General features: G+C 45.5%; 1 protein-coding gene across 1 annotated transcript in view; it reads left to right on the top strand.

The window, feature by feature from the left end:
* tgfbi (transforming growth factor, beta-induced) overlaps window positions 1-19,367 on the top strand; it is a 73,938-nt gene that overhangs the window by 47,088 nt on the left and 7,483 nt on the right. Inside the window, exons 8-14 of the mRNA XM_038795827.1 lie at window positions 1,743-1,955; window positions 7,052-7,189; window positions 10,662-10,807; window positions 11,692-11,828; window positions 12,705-12,835; window positions 17,751-17,866; window positions 17,960-18,062. Coding sequence (XP_038651755.1) covers window positions 1,743-1,955; window positions 7,052-7,189; window positions 10,662-10,807; window positions 11,692-11,828; window positions 12,705-12,835; window positions 17,751-17,866; window positions 17,960-18,062 — 984 coding nt within the window. The remainder of the gene's footprint in view (window positions 1-1,742; window positions 1,956-7,051; window positions 7,190-10,661; window positions 10,808-11,691; window positions 11,829-12,704; window positions 12,836-17,750; window positions 17,867-17,959; window positions 18,063-19,367) is intronic.

The raw sequence follows: 19,367 nt of genomic DNA, 5'->3' as shown, positions 1-19,367 counted from the left end.
TCCCCATTTGCCTAGATGAGTGCAGCTCCAACAACTATCAAGAAGCTTGACACCATCCATGACAAAGCAGCACTTTGATTGGCACTCCTTCCACAAACAATCACGGAGCCTCGCGGCACCGAGGTCCCAGGTTTGATCGCAGCTCTGGGTCACAGTCCGTGTGGAGTTTGCACATTCTTCCGAATATTTCGCCCCACAACCCAAAAGATGTGCAGGGTAGGTGGATTGGCCTCGATAAATTGCCCCTTAATTGGAAAAAATTAATTGTGTACTCTAAATTTATAAAATAAGATGCACTGCAGGAACTCACCAAGGCTCCTCAGGCAGCACCTTACAAACCCATGACTACTACCATCTAGAAGGACAGGGATAGCAGATACATGGGAAACCCCCCCCCCCCCCCCCCCCCCCAACCTGGAGGTTCCCCTCCAAGTCACTCACTATCCTGACTTGGAAATATATCACCATTCCTTCACTGTCCTTGGATTAAAATTCTGGAACTCCCTCCAGTGGGTGAACCTACACCATAATCACTGCAGCGGTTCAAGAAAAATCGTTACATCTCGCTGAGCTCATCAGTGCAGGAAGTGTGATAATTGTGGCCTCAGAGGGGTATTCCCAACCGAGGTCAAAAAAACATCAGAGTCCCGTTAGATAGCGGTGTCTTTCTCAGTGCTACAGGCGTTGGGAAACACCTCGCTGTGCGTGCCAAAACGGGACTCTGCTTTTTGTGTGTTCAATCGCACTCTTAATTAGTATTTTTACCTGGAGGGACCATTGCAATCAGTAATGCAGCAGTCCCTCAAAATTGAATTGAAATGATAGCCTCAAATATATTCAGGTCCTGGAGTAGATCTTGTATCAACAGCTTTCTGATTCAGAAGCAAGAGCGCTGCAATTAATATCTTAGTTTCAACTGTATACTTATTTTACTGAATTGTAATGTTTATGTTATAGAAATCATACAGTAATTAAAAAAGGAATATTTGTACCAGAGACCCAGCGTAATGTTTTGGGGACCCAGGTTCGAATCTCACCATGGCAGATGGTGAAATTTGAATTCAATAAAAATCTGGAATTAAAAATCTAATGATGACCATGAAACAATTTTTGTTTTTCGTTTTTCAATTTCCAGTGCAGAAGGAGGCCATTTGGCCCATCGAGTTGGCACCAGCCCTTACAAAGAGCACCCTACTCACGCCCACGTCTCTACCCCATCCCCGTAAACAGTAACTCCCATTTAACCATTTTCTGGACACTAAGGGCAATTTAGCACGGCCAATCCACCTAAACCCGCACAGGTTGGGGCTTTGGGAGGAAACCAGAGCACCCGGAGGAAACCCACCCAGACACGGGGAGAGCGTGCAGACTCTGCGCAGACAGTGAGCCAAGCTGGGAATCGAGCCTGGGACCCTGGAGCTGTGAAGCAACTGTGCTAAGCACTGTGCTGCCGTGCTGCCCAGACTGCAGCACGGTCGATTGTCATTAAAACCCATCTCATTCATTAATGCCCTTTAGAGAAGGAAATCTGCAGTCCTTACCTGGTCTGGCCTGCATGTGACTCCAGGTCCACAACAGTGTGGCTGACTCCTAAATGCCCTCTGAAATGGTTCAAGGAGAATTAAGGATGAGCAACAAATGCTGGTCCAGCCAGCGATGCTTGCACATCCCATCAATGAATTAGAAAAATAAATTAACAGCAATAAATGAGTGAAAATTCTGCCTCTGCAATGTTTCCGCAGCTCTTCTGAATTACCATATTTTGAAAAAAATACAATGTGCAGAAGCCATCATCTCAGGCGCACCCATGGAGACCTTGGAGGGCTCATCATTGGAGGTCGGCTGTGACGGTAACAGTCACACAATCAACGGCAAGAAAATCATTACCAACAAGGACCTACTCACAACGAACGGGGTCATTCATACAATTGATGAGCTACTGATCCCTGATTCTGGTAAGCAGCACTCTTGTGATACCATTGTTTTGCCTCATTAAGATTCAATATCGCAGGAAATTGCCGTAAGGATAAAGATGACCTCAACGTAACAAACATATGTACAGTTACTGATCTAACTGAAACCTTTGCGGATTATGGCAATTCACCAACATTTGAGTGTAAAATTTGTATGAATGAATATCATTTCTGTTCTTCTTACTATTAAAACAATTTTACTTCAATCCAGTTCAATGCAATTTCGGTTCAGGAAAACCATTCACCGCCGCCTTTTCAAGGACACTGGAGCATGGACAATAAATGCTGGTCTTCCTAGAGTTGCTCACAACCCATGAAATAATGATATTTTAAAAACGGATTGTTTCACTGCTGTGACTTCCATATGAACTTCTGAAAGTCTAATCTTCCTGAGCCCAGTATTTCAGTTAAGGGCCTTTAAACTATTTATCATTCCGGTGACCCTCATTTGAACTTCTTCGAGTGCTTCTACCCCACCTAAAGGACCAAAATTGGATAATGATTTAAATGAGCCCCAACTAAGAATTTATAAAAGGAGAGTACCATGTTTTGTTATGCTCTTGACATAGCGTAAGCTGCTTCCTTGATGTGAACTCTGACAAAGGATGGTTCAGACTTGGAGATAGCTTTAACACATTTATTAACCTGTTAATGATTCTCCTACTTGGATTTGACTCTCCTGTTAATCCTGCTATAGCTACTCAGACTATCTAACCAGTCTGCTACAATCCACGTGGTGGGTATGATGTGGTTCAAGCAACCCTGTGTACTCACTAAGTGTCTCCACTGAAAAGAGGAAGATCATGTGTGCTGTGTCCTTATATATGGGTTGGTGTAATGCCCCCCTGTGGTAGTGTCACCTCTGTGTGTATCTTGAATGCCCATTGGTCGTGTCCTATCTTACTGGCCTATTGGTTGAATGTCGGTATGTCATGTCTCTGGTGCTTCCTCTAGTGTCTAGCTAGTCTACATGTATTTACATTAACCCCTTGTGCATTTACAGTGATGCATATCACCACATACTATACTTTGGGCGGTATTCTCCGCTCCCGATAAAAATCGGGATGGGCGACGTGAAATCGGCCGAGGTTCACGACGGCCTTGGGGCCCGCTCCCCACACCTAATTCACCCCCACCCGCCCTCGTCGCGCATTTGTGAGGTCACCCGCGCATGCGCGGATGGCTTCATCGCGCAGACAGCGCAAACCACGCATGCGCGGTGGCCGTCTTTCTCCTCAGCCACCAGGCAAGATGTGGCGGCTTGATCTTGCCGGGCGGCTGAGGGGAAACAGTGCTTTCGTTTTGGACGCTGGCCCAACGATCAGTGGGCACCGATTGCGGGCCTGTCCCCTCCCGAGCACAGTCGTGATGCTCCCGTGCCAATCGGGCCCCTAGATGCCCCAAACGGGCATCTGGCGCCCGTTTCACGAATGCAGCGACCAGGTATGGTTGCTGGCGTGTTGAAACAGGCGTGAAGGGCCAGCCACTCGGCCTATCGGGCGCGGAGAATTGGCGTTCACCGTGAAAAATGGCGAGTGGCGATTTTTCCGAGCTGGGGGGGGGGGGGGGGGGAATCGCTGGGGGTGCCAGGGGGACGTGAAAAATGTCGGGAGGCCCTCCCACGATTCTCCCACGTCACGTGGGGAGCAGAGAATTCCGCCCTTTATGTTCGATCCTGATAGGATACATTTTTGGCACTAACATTTTAATTGCTTTTGCAGTAACTTTATGTCGCTAAGAGGGCACATCAGGAATTTCTATACTATCGCACTCGGGCTCAGGTTTTCGCTGCTGGGTCGGGTGAGGAACGACCAGAGAATTCCCGGCTCAGCGAACCCAACATCTAAAAACTGTGTGCCCAATCTTACAATTTTCAGTTTGGGGTGGGCGGAGGTGGAGGATGTGTGTGGGGCGATGTGTTAGGAGTCGGGATGGGCCACCCAGGAAGTACTGAGGGGAGGAGGCGGGCTTGATGCAAGTCCGGCAACTCTGGGCAGATAAATAAAGAGACTCTGTGCGGAGTCTGCACGTCCTCCCCGTGTGTGCGTGGGTTTCCTCCGGGTGCTCCGGTTTCTTCCCACAGTCCAAAGATGTGCGGGTTAGGCGGATTGGCCATGCTAAATTGCCCGTAGTGTCCTAAAAAGTAAGGGTAAGGGGGGGTTGTTGGGTTACGGGTATAGGGTGGATACGTGGGTTTGAGCAGGGTGATCATTGCTCGGCACAACATCGAGGGCCGAAGGGCCTGTTCTGTGCTGTACTGTTCTAATTAAAAAGGCCTTCAAAATGATCTATTTGAGAAGTATAAGTCATAGGTTAAAGAATCCCTACAGTGCAGAAGGTGGCCATTTGGCCCATCGAGTCTGCACTGGCCCTTGAAAAGAGAACCCTAATTAGGCCCACACCTCCACCCTATCCCCATAACCCAGTAACCCCACCGAATCTTTTGGGCACAAAGGGACAATTTAGCATGGCCAATCCACCTAACATGCACATCTTTAGACTGTATGGGGGAAACCGGAGCACCCGGCGGAAACCTACGCAGACACGGGGAGGAAGTGCAAACTCCACACAGACAGTCACCCGAGGCCGGAATTGAACCCGGTCCCTGGGGCTGTGAGGCAGCAGTGGTAACCACTGTGCCACCGTGCCTCCCGCAAGTCATCAATACTCAAGTCCCTGTGGTGTCGTTACCTTGTCAAGTTAGTGTCAAAACTGTAAATATTGTCCAACTGTTAGCTAACCCTGGAACAGATGATCCATCATAGCCTTTCCCTGTGGGAGAATCTTCCTGGCCATCTTCTGCCCTCCCTCTGGCCTCGGGTGACTCACAGTGACTGGCTTCTATGGCCTCTTAGTGTCAGGGTGCCACACCCATCTTTCTTTGCACAAAGTGCCGTGCACCCTTCCCTAGCACAACGTTCTTCCTGCCACCTGGGTGCACAAGTTGGTGAGTTGCCCTGCAAGACCAGGAACCCCACCCTCCTACTCTTGGGTTAAGGGGAGACAGTTCTAATTTGATTTTTGCCGTAATTGTCAGCGAGTTGGGGGTGGGGAGGGCGGTGGTGGAAGTGCAAAAGCAGAAAGCAACAATTTTCATCAACTGACTTAACGTAGGAACTGTGCAAACCTGATGGAAAGACAACATTTTATCACCTCTGCCCCAGTAAAATTCCTTTCCCCAGAGGTCAAAACACAATCTAATCCCCTGAAATGATTTGTTTATACCTGGAACAGGTCTTTTTTTGCTTATTTCTAGGCGGTGGGCAGGCTTTGGTGTGTCAGGAGGTGAATTCCAAAGAATTCCCAGCCTCCATCCGTATCTTATGGCAGCAGTATTTATATGGCTGGTGTAGGGAGGTTTCTGCTGATTGAGGGTCAGTTAGCTCAGTTGGGTGGACAGTTGGTTTATGATGCGGAGCAACGCCAACAGCATGGAATCAATTCCCATACCGGCTGAGGGTATTCATGAAGGCCCCGTCATCTTAAACTTGCCCCTCACCTGAGCTGTGGTGACCCTCTAATGAAATCACCACCAGTCAACTCCCTCTCAAAAGGGGAGAGTAGCCTCTGGTCATCGGTACAGGAATTGAACCCACTCTGTTGGCATCGCTTTACATCACAAACCAGCTGTCCAACCAACTGAGCTAACGGTCTCCCGTGATCTAATCGGCTACCCGGTCAAAGGTCATGTGAGCGTCAATTAGTACTGGTCACACAAATGTGGGCCAGGCGTCATGCCATCTGGGACAGGGCAGGATGGCACCCCTAACTCTCCTCTGTCACCCGGGCACCTTGACATTGCCAGGCTGGCACCTTGGCACTGCCACTGCTGGCATAGGCAAACAGGGACAATGGCGCCACCTAAAACCAGCCCAGTGAAACTGAAAAGTCCCAAAGCACTTCACAGGAACATCAGAAAACAATGTTTGGACTGAGCCATATAAGGAGATAGTTGGATAGCTGTGAGCTGGGACTAAAAGTTAGGTTTTAAGAAGTGTCTTAAAGGAGGAAAGTGAGGTAGAGAATGGGGAGAGGAGTAGGGAGGGAGTTTCAAAGTCCGATGTGACACCAAGGTTGGGATAGACTGGCTTAATCTCAGATAGTTGCCAGGGATAGGAATGGAGTCGCTAGCCAAGGGAATAGAGTTTTGAGAAGGGACTGAAAACAATGGTTTCGAACATCTCAATATTAATTGGAGGATGTTTCTGCTCAACCATCTCTCGATGTTGGTTTAGCAGTCCAATAATTTTGCAACAGTAGAGGAGACAAGAAAAGAGGTGTATGAGAGTTTGGCATATAATTTTAGTGCTATGTCTTTTGTATGATGCTCACAGCCTCTGTTATATTCATTTACCTTTTGACAATTTCCCGCATTACTCTGATTTATTTTCTGACCTGTGAACTCCGGATTGTTTTGAGATGCTTACTTGTCCACTCATTATTAGCTTTCCATTTGACCTGGCTATTTTCTGACGCAAATTAAAATTGCTTGCAATATCCAGCAAAGTCAATGTGACTGCCTAATCATTTATTTTATTTTGATTCCAACATCATTCAGTATTTTGTTATTAACTTCAGTTCTATCACTGCTTCACAATCAGAGGTCAAGCATCATTTTTGATCTTGGTATTTGAAACAAATTCAATCCTGATGAAAAGAAGTCATTCAGTAGGTGCACAAACAATAAGTATGTGCAAAATTGTATCTGTGCGTTTTTATAGTAATTGATAAACTGCAGCATGTCGACAAATGGAGCTTGTGAAAATAATGCATTTGATTTAGAAACTCTTTCCTTTTTAAAAAAATGTTTTCAATTCAGGGGCAATTTAGTGTGGCCAATCTACCTACCCTGCACATCTTTTGGGTTGTGGGGCAATACCATGCAGACACTGGGAGAATGTGCAAACTCCACACGGATCAAACCTGGATCCTTAGCGGTGTGAGGCAGCAGTGCTAACCACTGTGCCACCATGCCACCCCCCCTTTCCATTTTCTAAACATATAACTCCAAAAAAAATCTTGTTGGCTTTCTGCTACACATTGTTCCAAAAGATTCATTTATCTTGATTATTTTACAGCCAAGACGCTTCTAGAGTTGACTAAAAAGCCTGGTGTCACCAAGATTGGAGACCTCTTCAAACAAGCTGGCCTGACCTCCTATCTAGAAGGGAAAGAACTTTTAACGCTTCTTGCCCCTCAGGATATAGCATTCACAGGTAAGGGGAATCTGTGCATCATCTACCTTTCTAAAAAATATCCAATTCACTGTGCCTTTTACTTTTGAAACATTCAGCCAAGTATGGTTTTCAAAGAAGCAATACAAAATGTTAAATTGCTCAGTGGAATTAGACAGTGCCGTTCTTGATTTATGAATCAAAATAACCCTGTTTTATAGTATGTAAGGAAGTCATTTACTGATTTCATAAACAGGAGCACATGTTAATCTGATAACTCCAAGTAAATGAAAGTAAAAGTCAAATATTTCCCATCTGGTACTAATCTGTATCAGTGACTACAATTTCATCAATACTGCAGGTTGATCAGTGAATTTAAATTACTTATTCAGTTTTTGCAAAAGCTGAGTTCCATGTGTTACATATGTGCTACATTACTCCCAATACATGTCAGAGGAATCATATGGACTTGAAACGCTAACTCTGGGTTAGATTCTCTGGCCTCCCCGAGGCATGTAATAATAATAATAAACTTTATTAGCATCACAAGTAGCCTCACATTAACACTGCAATGAAGTTATTTGTTTCTCGGTGGTGAGAGCGGCCTGCCATTGGCTGGCGGAGGGATCTTCTGGTCTCACGGCAGTCAATGGGATTTCCCATTGAGCCCACCCTACTCCACCGGGAAACCCGCGGCAGAGGGTGCGCCACCTGCAGGACCAGCACACCCTGTCGGCATGACCAGCCGGGAGATCTTGCCCTCTGTTTCTCTCTCCACAGATGCTTGCCATCCCTGCTGAGTTTTTCCAGTATTTTGTGTTTTTATTTCAGATTTCCAACCTCCACGGGTATTTAATAATAATAATCATTATTTTTGTCACAAGTAGGCTTACATTAACACTGCAATGAAGTTACTGTGAAAATCTCCTAGTCACCACATTCCGGCGCCTGTTTGGGAGGCAGCGGAAGAATTCAGAATGTCCAATTCACCTCACAGCACGTCTTTTGGGGCTTGTGGGAGGAAACCTGAGCACCCGGAGGAAACCCAGGCAGACACAGGGAGAGCGTGCAGACTCCACACAGACAGTGACCCAAGGCGGGAATTGAACCTGGGACCCTGGAGCTGTAAAGCAACAGTGCTAACCACTGTGCTACCGTGCCGCTCACAGTCATTCATTATCTCATAAATACGCATTCCTCATAACAAAGTGAAAGTGTTCTTATCTGCATCTCTAAACCCTTTAAATAGTAATTCAGTATGTAAGAAATAACATTTTCTCATATTAAAGTGAAAGTAATCCCATCTAACCTTTTGGACAATAAAGAGCAATTTAGCATGACCAATCCACCTAACCTGCACATCTTTGGACTGTGGGAGGAAACCGGAGCACCCGGAGGAAACCCAAGCAGACATGGAGAGAACATACAAACTCCACACGGATAGAGGCCGGAATTGAACCAGGGTCCCTGGCGCTGTGAGGCAGCTATGCTAACCACTGTGTCACAAAACCCGATTTCCAACAAATTTATTTCAAGGTGCCATAGAATAGCACTTTGGGGCTGCTCCTCGAGCCAGTGGGGACCAGTCCCGAGCACTTAGACACGAGAACGGAGAATCCCGGCCTATGTTTCACATTAGTGCAAGGAAGCTTGAACTTTGTCAATCTTCTGGTTAGTACATTAGGTGGCAGGATTCGAACTGATCCTGGAATGAAGCAGAATGAGGCTACCAAGGGGTCCTATACCACCTTGCTCTGGTACCAGCTGCTGACATCAGATTCAGCTGGGCTCACACTGGGACTGAAAATAAAATTTGACACAAAACGTGCCATTGGCAGGTAGCTTACAGTTGCGCTTGCTGCATTGCCCCAAGAAGTCTAAGCAGTGTGAAGGCTGATAAGTGGCAAGTAACATTCACACCTTGAGTACCATCTCCAACAAGAGAGAATCTAACCATCTCCCCATAGCATTCAATGGCATTACCAGGCTGAATACCCACGACCAACATCCTGGGGGTTACCACTGATGAGTAACTGAACTGAAACAACCATGTAAATTCTGTGGCTGTAAGAGCAGGCTGTGAATTCTGCAGCGAGTAACCTGCCTCCTGACTCCACAAAGCCTGTCCACCACCTATAAAGCACCACATCCACCACCTTACATTTTCACTCCTTCCACCATCCGCAACAGTGGTAGCAGTGGTCCCTTTCAAGGTTGCTGGTTACTTCCCTCAATAAATGGATTGATTATAATGGGCAGAACATATGCTGATCCAATTATGCTTCAAAATTAGGGAGAGACACTAAATGCTGGTCTTGGTAGTGATGGCCACACCCTGAGGACAAATCAAAAAGGTCTGGGCCTCATTTACGTGAATCTGTTTGGCTGCTTCTTTTCCTGACAATGAGGTGTGATCAGCTGAGTCCCATGAGGAGGAGGAGGGTGTTTCCTTAATGGGGGTGGGGAGAGCTCATGCCCAGTGTGAAGTATTTCTGTGGGCCAGAAAGAAAATGAATGACCCCTGAAAATGTTTTAAAATTAAACATATTTTCAGGCTAATGGTTGAATGGCCTCAAGGTCCTTTTCAGGACTGCTGGTTCATATCTCCTTCCAGGTTAATTCGCTCAATAAATGGGCAGAACATGAGCAGCAAGTACTTATCCAATATATGCGCCAACATTGAAATTGGTGCAATATATATGCCAATGGGTCCTGATTTATATATCAAAATAGACTTCCCACCTGCAACACGTGGCTGTTCCAGCTTCACAAATAACGTACTTGCCAAGATGGTAGAAGTCAAAGCATGAGTGTAATCAGGGCAGTAAATGATCTGAAGTCACTGCAGGCTGTTAAATTCCATGTAATACCAGATGACCACAGCTAACATTGCAGCTGTAGTGCAGAAACTGCAGCATAACAGTTACGGTGTGAATGCAATCCAATTGGATTCCTCTGTTTGATAAACATTTGGCAAAAGGCACAAAGAATAAAAGTACTTTTGTCAATCCTGGATTAGCCTAATGGCTAGAAGGAACCTCTTTTGTGGTCAGTGTGTATATTTAACCGGGGTTCAGCTCCTAGTGGGGGCATAACCTATTGACCACTTTAATGATTAGTAATAATATAGCATTTGTTGAAGTACCTTAGTATTTTAGACTCTCGAGATATTGCTCAATGCAAGAAGAATTGTTCTTAGGTTGTTATTGTACTGCCTTGTTTCAGCAGCTCTGTCTGTTTCTGTTCAACAAGGATTCTATTTGCACCACTTATTTCTTAGCCCAACAGATTCTTTGACATTTTAAACTTTAACAATAGCATTCCATATCTGTGTAGTTTTGTGCCTGAAACCCTCTCCTCTAATGTGCAAAGAATGCAGGATAGTGAAGAAAGCCTTTATTTCTTTTTTAATTAGTTGCACGGGGAAAAGGTCAGCTTCTCAAACAGGCTCAACATGAATATTATTTGAAGTGAAATACATTCTTCTGAGAGTGCTCTGCTATGTTTTATACAGAGATTCCAACAGTTATAAATGAAGATGTGAGGAACCTGCTGCTCAGCCACATTGTGAAAGATCAGCTCTCCTCCAAATATCTGTACCATGGGCAGCAGCTTGAAACCCTGAGTGGCAAAAAACTGAGAGTCTTTGTATACCGTAATGTATGTGTATTTTCAGTATTTTGAATTCTTATATACATTACTGTGAAGAAGAACAATAACTGCAGGCACTTGTATCATGGACAGATATTGAGCCTGGTGGGTGGTTAAGAATTTCCTGTAAATGCCAGAAACAATTTGAAACTGATACTAAAATGTGACTCATTTGATTGGATATGAAGTTGGTTTTGATTGAACAAATAACAGCATGACGTATCTGGGGCTAGATTCACTGCTGGCGCTGACAGCCCAGGGATTTCTCAATGGCATGGGGCTGCCCACAGTGGGGAAACCCCATTGGCCAGCTGACGAGACGGAGCATCCCGGGGGCGCTGCACACCAGAAATCTGGTGCGGCGGGATAGAGAATCCCGCCCCTCGTGTTTATTGTTTGGCTTGACATTTATATACAAACAGAGGTGGGCATATCTATATAAAGATTTTTAAAAATCATTACATGTTAAATGCATTTGTGTACAATAATGTCAGCTCATTATTTGGGGTTTCCAAATAGCCTTATATGTGAATCATTGAACTTGATGATATGGAGAATATTGCAGTAGTGCACTCATCGGCATGAACTGGTACCACTAACCTGCCAACCCAACAACTTCTCACAGAGCGTAACATATATGTACATCACCAGAGCTTGCAGACAAATCATGGAATGAAAGACCCAGAAATAAAATTGTTTTAAGTCACCTTTAGAATGGAAATCAGAACCCTTTCTCCCAATGCAATGACTGGTAATGATCCAATGTTCATTATGATTTAATGATAACCATATGTTCAAGATAGGACATTGGAAGTGTAGGAGCTGAAGCCTAAGGTGCAATGTTTGGATTAAGAAATGTCTTTTCGACCTTCAAATTCTCTGTTCTCTTCAAGGCTTTATGTGTTGAAAACTCATGTATTGCTGCACACGACAGAAGAGGCAGATATGGTTCAATGATGATAATGGACAAAATAATAACTCCTCCAGTCGGAACTATTATGGACATTCTGAAAGCTGATGATCGTTTCAGGTATGGAGTAAGATAAAAGTGAATGTTTATTTCCAATTGCAGTGCGCGAGTATCCAGGGCTTAAGTAATCATACAGAATAAAATTATTAATTAAAAATACAATAAGGTGTTTAAGGAATCCTGTGGTGATACAGTCCATAAAGCACAAATATCCTGGGCACCAAGTAGTAGGATGCCCAACCATAATTCTAGGATAGTACATTACTCATCTGAGCCACGCGATTGTTAAAGGATGGAAAATAATGGAGTGAGCTATTCCAGCAAACATTCTTGGGGTGCAATCTCGCCCTAATGGGAACCGAGTTTCGTAGCGAGTGTATTTAGAGGGGTGTTTCCCGGCGCTCGGAGCGCTGAGAAACACCATGCTATTGAACGCCCATTTGGGTAGGTACGGGGCCTCAGTGGGGAATGCCCCAATGAGGCCGCACTTAGTCCCATTTTCTGCACTGAGGTGTTCTGTTCACCGGAACCCCTCAGTGGAGAAGGAGAACTGGACAACATTTTTAAATGGCATCCCAAACTCTCAACGCCCCGACTTGCCCAAAGCTCCAACTCGTGTATAATGGGGTACTCACCCGCTCAGGGCACAAACCGGGCCCAATCTGCAGCATGGGGGAAATGCCAGCTTGGCACTGCTAGCTTAGCACCTGGGCAGTGCCCCGCCAATGCCGCCTCGGCACTGTGGCAGCACCAGGCTGGCATCCAGGTGGGGTCCAATTGAGGTCACGTATGACATAGAGAGGAGAAAAGGTGGAAAGGAAACACTTAAAACTTAAAAAGTTTGTGTTCATTGTTGCTGATCCCAATAGTGAATTAAATTAATAATTTAGAAAATTAATCTGATAATTAGAATCCTTTGCTTTTTGACTGTTTCAGTATGTTAGTGGGAGCCATCCAGACAGCAGGACTGACTGAAACGCTCAACAGGCCCGGCACATTCACAATCTTTGCACCAACCAATGAAGCTATCCTAGCTCTACCTAACAGAGAACGGAACAGAATAGTCGGTAAAAGTTACTGCATCCTCATCTCACTTTCAATATATCTGAAATATTGTGGCACACTATTTAAATCTGTTTAGAAGATTCCATTGTGCAAATAATATGTTAGTTTACCTGTTTGCAGTGAAAGAAATTTGCAAACCTCTTAACATGTGCAAGTTTTCTGAAGCAGGTGCTTTTGGACATTCTCCCCAGTAAATTCACCAACATACTGTGCAGCTTTGAACATATGTAATTTCTTGTTGAGCATTCATGATTTTCCATCCAAATGTCCTTCCATTTATATGGGCCGATTTAGCTCAGTTGGCTAGACAGCTGGTTCATGAGGCCAACAGCGCAGGTTCAATTCCTATTATTCATTAAGGCCCCTCTTTCTCAACCTTGCTCCTCGCCTGAAGTGTGAGACGATCCTCAGGTTAAAACACATCAATCGGCTCTCCCTACATAGGGGAATGTAGCAAATAGCCATTTGGCACTTGGCGACTTTACTTTTATTCCTAAGTAACAAGGAACCATTTGCTAAGAAACATTTACATTGTAATTTTGGAAATTAACACTGCAGTAAAAATGAACGATTCCTATCTATTTTTTGTTTTATAGTCTGGCTGTTCTTTTGTGCAGTGTGGCCTTTTGTTGGGCAAGACTAGAGCTCTCTACTGCTCAAGTTCAGAGTTTTTGGCTTAATGGTTCTGATTAAAGTAATGTTTATTATTCTTGCCTGTTACGCTAGTTAACTTAATCACTTGAAGTTAAATTAGGCCCTCAGTGTCTGAGAGTATGATTATATTCTGTTCTGTTGACCAAAGTACAGTCCCTACTGACACCCTCCCTCCCCAACCACATTATCCTTCAAGATTTGGAGGACTGGGAATTAAAATTATTGTTTTGTTAAATTTCTGACTCAAAAGTATCAGAGCAATGAGCTTTTCCCTGGCAGTTTGACAGTGACAAGAAACTTAGCCCCAAGATGCATAACTTTCAAGAATGGTTGCTTTTCCTGGTTAAATTTCAAGCATTGACGAATCATCCTTGTTTCTTCAATTGTTTGTTGTATTGTGTGTTCACTTCTAGCTAAATACATGAAAAGAAACATGAGCTGAAAGGTGTCAAGTAACATTGTTGGGATGTCTGGCTGAGGTTGTACAAGATATTAGTAAGGCCACACTTTGAATACTGTGTACAGTTCTGGTCACCCTATTATAGAAAGGATATTATTAAACTAGAAAGAGTGCCGAAAACATTTACTAGAATGGTACTGGGACTTGATGGTTTGAGTTATAAGGAGAGGCTGGATAGACTCCCGACTATTTTCCCTGGGGCGTTGGAGGCTTAGGGGTGAACTTATAGAGGTCTATAAAACCGGTAGCACAAGTGGATAGCACTGTGGCTTCACAGTGCAGGGCCCCAGGTTCAATTCCCCGCTTGGGTCACTGTCTGTGCGGAGTCTGCACGTTCTCCTCGTGTCTGCGTGGGTTTCCTCCGGGTGCTCCGGTTTCCTCCCACAGTCCAAAGATATGCAGGTTAGGTGGATTGGCCATGCTAAATTGTCCTTAGTGACCAAAAAGGTTAGATGGGGTTATTGGATTACAGGGATAGGGTGGAAGTGAGGGCTTAAGTGTGTCAGTGCAGACTTGATAGGCCGAATGGTCTCCTTCTGTACTGTATGTTCTATAATGAGGGGCATAGATAAGGTAGATAGACAATGGGTGCAATTCCCCCAGTCTCGCGCAGGTCCGGAGAATCGCCGCAACTGCACTATGCCGCCCCGACGCCGGCGCGCGATTCACCGGCACGGATGGGCCGAGCAGCCGCGTGGAAAAAACAGAGTTCCACTGCCACCATTCACACTTGGCCGCTGCCGGCGGGAACTCTGCGCGAAGGGTCGGTGAGCGGCCTGTGGGGGGGGGGGGGGGGGGGGGGGGGGGGGGCTCTGTCCGTGGGGGGGCCTCCGGTAGGGTCTGGCCCGCGATCGGGGCCCACCAATTGGCGGGCCGGCCTCTCCCCTCCCGGGCCTTCTTTGTTGCGCGTCTGGCCCCACTACCCCTGCGCCATGTTGCGTCGGGGCCGGTGTGTTCCCTAAAGCCACAGCGCATGCTCAGGTTGGCACGTCGCCACTGCTCATGCGCGGGTTGGCGCCGCTCCCACTGTGCGCCAGGAAGTGAGGCTGGAGCGGCGTGAACCGCTCCAGCGCCATGCTGGCCCCCTGCGGGGGACAGAATCGTTAGTGCCTGCGCCCATTTCGCGCTGTCGTGAAACGCGATCGTGTTCATGACGGCACGGACACTCTGTCCTGTGATCGGAGAATCGCACGCAACATTTTTTCTCAAAGGTAGGGGAGCCTAAAATTAGAGGGCACCGGTTTAAGGTGAGACGGGAGAGATACAAAAGGGTCCAGATGGGCAATTCTTTTCACGCAAGAGGGTGGCGAGTGTCTGGAGCGAGCTGCCAGAGGCAGTAGTAGAGGCGGGTACAATGTTTTGTCTTTTAAAAAGCATTTAGACAGATTTATGGGAAAGATGGGTAACGAGGAATATGGGCCAAATGTGGGCAATTGAGACGAGCTTAGTTGTAAAAATCGGGCGGCATGGACAAGTTGGGCCGAATGGCCTGTTTCCATGCTGTAAACCTCTATGATTCACATCATATATAAGTGGCAGGAAATAATATCCTCCAGTAAAAATGACCTCAGCCAGACCTGAGGAAGATACTGAATAAACCGTTACAATTGACAGAGCCAAACACTTTTGCTAATCATTGAAAAGCAGCCCTGTTGGGATGGATATGTAGTTTGTGTGTCTGACTTCCAAAGCAAGAGTTCTGCTTTGGAGACTCCCAAGAGGACAGCGGAAACAGCTTCGAGATGTCCTTAACGCATTGCTGAAGGGGTCAAACATCACCTCCGACTTGTAGATGACCCTAGCTTGTGACCAACCGAAATAGAAAAGTTTTATTTGGTAAAGCTCTGAACATATTGAGAAGTTTCATTAAGAGCTTGCAGAGGTGAAGTTTAGGCATTGGAAAGAGTACACAAACATCTCAGCACCGCCTTGATGTTGGGCCCACATTCGCCGCGAGGGCAAATGGCAACGTGGGCGCAAAATCCCACGAGACTCGGAAAACGAAAACCTCACCGGGGGAGGTTTTGTTTCCTGATTCTCTCTGCCCCCTGCTGCTAACACACTGAGGTGCCACATAGGAAGGTCGGGAATCTAATTTCAATAACTTTAATTATAATTAGCCGGTTTCCCCATCATATCGTCCCGCCCCCTCCCCACACATTTCGAATTATCACGCTGGTGAGATTTACAACTGCTTTTCAAACACAGGAACCAGGTGAAGGGAGTCCAGCTGGAGGGGTGGGGGGGGGGGGGGGGGGGTGGCGCAGGGTGCCTGGGTTAGTGTGGGCGGGGGGGGTTTCAGGTAAGTATAGGCCTCATGGAGGAGAGGGACATGGCCAGGCACTGCCCCCTAGCACTGCCCCATGATTGGCAATAGGCGCGCTGGTAGCTCCATTGGTGGGGTTCCCCATATGGGGGAGGTGGGGGTTCTGATCCCGCCCTGCTCGCGTGACAGCAGGAGCCATGCCTCCAGATTTGTTTTGCACACTGTACTGAATGATCTGAGAGGAAACTCAACTGTGCAGCCTGCGAGCTGCGTACCGGTTTTCTCCCCTCAGCTAGCATGTTGTGCACAGAATGGAAAATTCGGCGCTTCATCTACCCACGTCTTTGTGCACTATCTGCCCCAGATGTGGCAGAGAATGCAGAATGTGCTTTGGACTTATCATCCATCTCGGAGTCCATTGAACTGGAGTGGAAGCAAGTCTTCCTCAATCCAGAATGCAGTATAATGATTGGCCAGTCTCCCACGGCAAACATCACAGGAGTCATCATTAAGCAGACACAAATGTCATAGCTATTCCATTAGGAATGCTTTTGCTTTTATCACCCCAGAGCCTTTCCACCACCTCCAAGTAACAGCTCAGAAATAAACTGGGATATTCGCTGCTCCACGGATGGATTCAGCTGCAGGAACTTTCAGGATGTTCTCATGCATTAAGGACAAAACAATCCACTTGGTTAACTGTACCTATTAACCTAACATCCACTGCTGCCACAGTAGGCATGTGTTAGACAGGATGGTGACAGTGTGTACTATTTACAGAAAATATAGCAGCCAAAATTTTTTTGGCAACACCTCTGAAAACCCACAATCTCCACTCCCTCGAATGACAAGGACAATAGGTGCATGAGGACATCATCACCTCCAAGTTATGCATAATAATGATTTGAACATATACTGCTGTTCTTGGTCAAAATTCTGCAATTCCCTGCTGAACGGCAATGCAGTGCAATAAGAAGACTCACCTTCACCTCCACCTGGGCAACTAGGGATGTAACAAATCCCAGGCTTCAACCACTGCCCACATCCAGAAAATGCATTATTAAAAACACCTGAGAGCAAAAGACAACTTTTAAAGAAGGCAATAATTGTACAACTATTTTACAATGAGCTGTCAGAGTATAGCCAGACCTTGCAGAACATACCAAAATAGATTAACAAAAGAACATTCTTTCCTTTCTTTTAACGTCATGTAATTTGAATTTGCACCAATGTCATAACAACATTCAACAGTGCCATTGAAATTCACCAGAGTCTTTTTGATTCATCGCACACTGATAAACATATCTTCCCTATTCATAACAAATGGATTCACATTCAAGGATCAATTGTCATCTTAATTCATGCAAATACATTTATCTTTTTAAAAGCTGTGCTAATAGATGAACCGTCGTTTTGAATTTGAAGGAACAATTCTTCTCAAATGACTCTGTGCCAATTAAAATAAACATTTCTTAATTTTCCTCGGCCGAGGTTAACAATTTGTTGACATTTTTGCTTTCTTCTCCTTTCCCGTCAGGTGACCCCAGTTTGTTGAAGTACCACATTACTGAACAAATCTTGGTTAGCGGTGGTGCTGCCAGCCAGATTGTGTTATTGAAATCCCTGCAGGGTCCTAAGCTCGAAGTGGGAACAGTTAAGTGCTCAACTTCTTACCACTGAATTCTGCCGTCACTTCACTTTGGTTGATACTGTGAATAAACAGAAATGTTGTGTGATCTCTTTCAGAAAAGACATGTGCTCCACGTAAATAAATTTCCCGTTATAGAGTCTGACCTGATGGCAACTAATGGCGTGATCCATGCCATTAAACAGGTCCTGCAGCCCTCTGGTAAGGAGCAGTTTGCATAGAATGAAAAAAACTTTACAACACACAACGCTATACAATGAAACAACTGTATACAGTACACATGCAGTGCTTAATGTGAGAGGTTTAACTGGATAGCTAAGTAACTTGAGAAAAATGGAAAAGTGTTCTTCTTCAGTTTGTTTTATTATCTTCCCCTTTCTAGCCTTCTCTAGCCAAGACAACAGGAAATTTTGAAAAAAATAAATCTTTCATGGGATGGTACTTGTTTCCCATCCATAGCTATCCTTGAATTGAATGGCTCACTCAGCCATTTTAGAGGTCAGTTAAGGGCCAACCACATTGTTATGGGTCTGGAGTCACATGAAAGCCAGACCAGCTACAGGCTTTCCTAAAGGGCTTTAATGAACCAGCTGGGTTTTCGCAAAACTAATGATTTGGGGGTCATCATTTTTGAGAGCTTTCAATTCCAGATTTATTGATTTGAAATTAAATGCCACCAGCTATCAAGAAATTTTTCAACCAGATCAAATCCGAAACTATGTATCTTGAAAATTTGATTTGTAAACATGAAATGCACTTGATCTTAAACTACTGGCAAATGTGTTTATTGGCAAATGGAGAAATTCTGCCAGGTCTGCCAGCCAGTCTGCATCTCTAGGTGGTGTTATGTTCTGCTTCTTCATGTGGCATAAGCTGCTTCCTTGAGGTATACTCTGACAAAGGAAGGTTCAGACTTGGAGATAGGTTTAACACATTTGTTGAACAGTTAACAATTCTCCTACTTGGGTTTGACACTCCTGCTAATCTATCTATAGTAACTCAATCTAACTAACCAGTCTGCTCTAATCCATGCGGTAGGTGTGATACTCTGATCTGTCTATGGAAAAAAGCAAGAGCATGTGGTGCCCTGCACTTTTAAAGGGTAGCCCCCCTGTGGTAGTGTCACCTCTGGGTGTGTCTTGACTGGTCATTGGTCCTGTCCTATCTTACTGACCTATTGGTTGAATATCTGTGTGTCATGCTGTCTCTGGTGCTCCCTTTAGTGTTTATTCAGTCCTAGTGTATCTACATTAACCCCTTGTGTATTTACAGTGGTGCATATCACCACAGGTGGGGTTGCCGATCGGCGGCCAAGCAGGCTTCTCCAGTGTGCGATTAGGGATGCAAACGCCAGGGCATCGGCCCTCTCCCCCATATGAAGGGCTGGCTGTTCCGATACCACAATGACTGCCACTCTCAGGCATGGCTCCACCCTCACCTCCACAATCATTGATATCGCCTTAAAGAAGGCTGTCCAGAACCTGACAAGTCTGGGGCATGCCCAGA

This window comes from Scyliorhinus canicula, chromosome 4, assembly GCF_902713615.1.
Source record: "Scyliorhinus canicula chromosome 4, sScyCan1.1, whole genome shotgun sequence".
NCBI classification, from domain to species: Eukaryota; Metazoa; Chordata; class Chondrichthyes; order Carcharhiniformes; family Scyliorhinidae; genus Scyliorhinus; species Scyliorhinus canicula.
The sequence above is the reverse complement of the archived record's forward strand: the minus strand, read 5'-3'. Positions and strand labels throughout refer to the sequence as shown.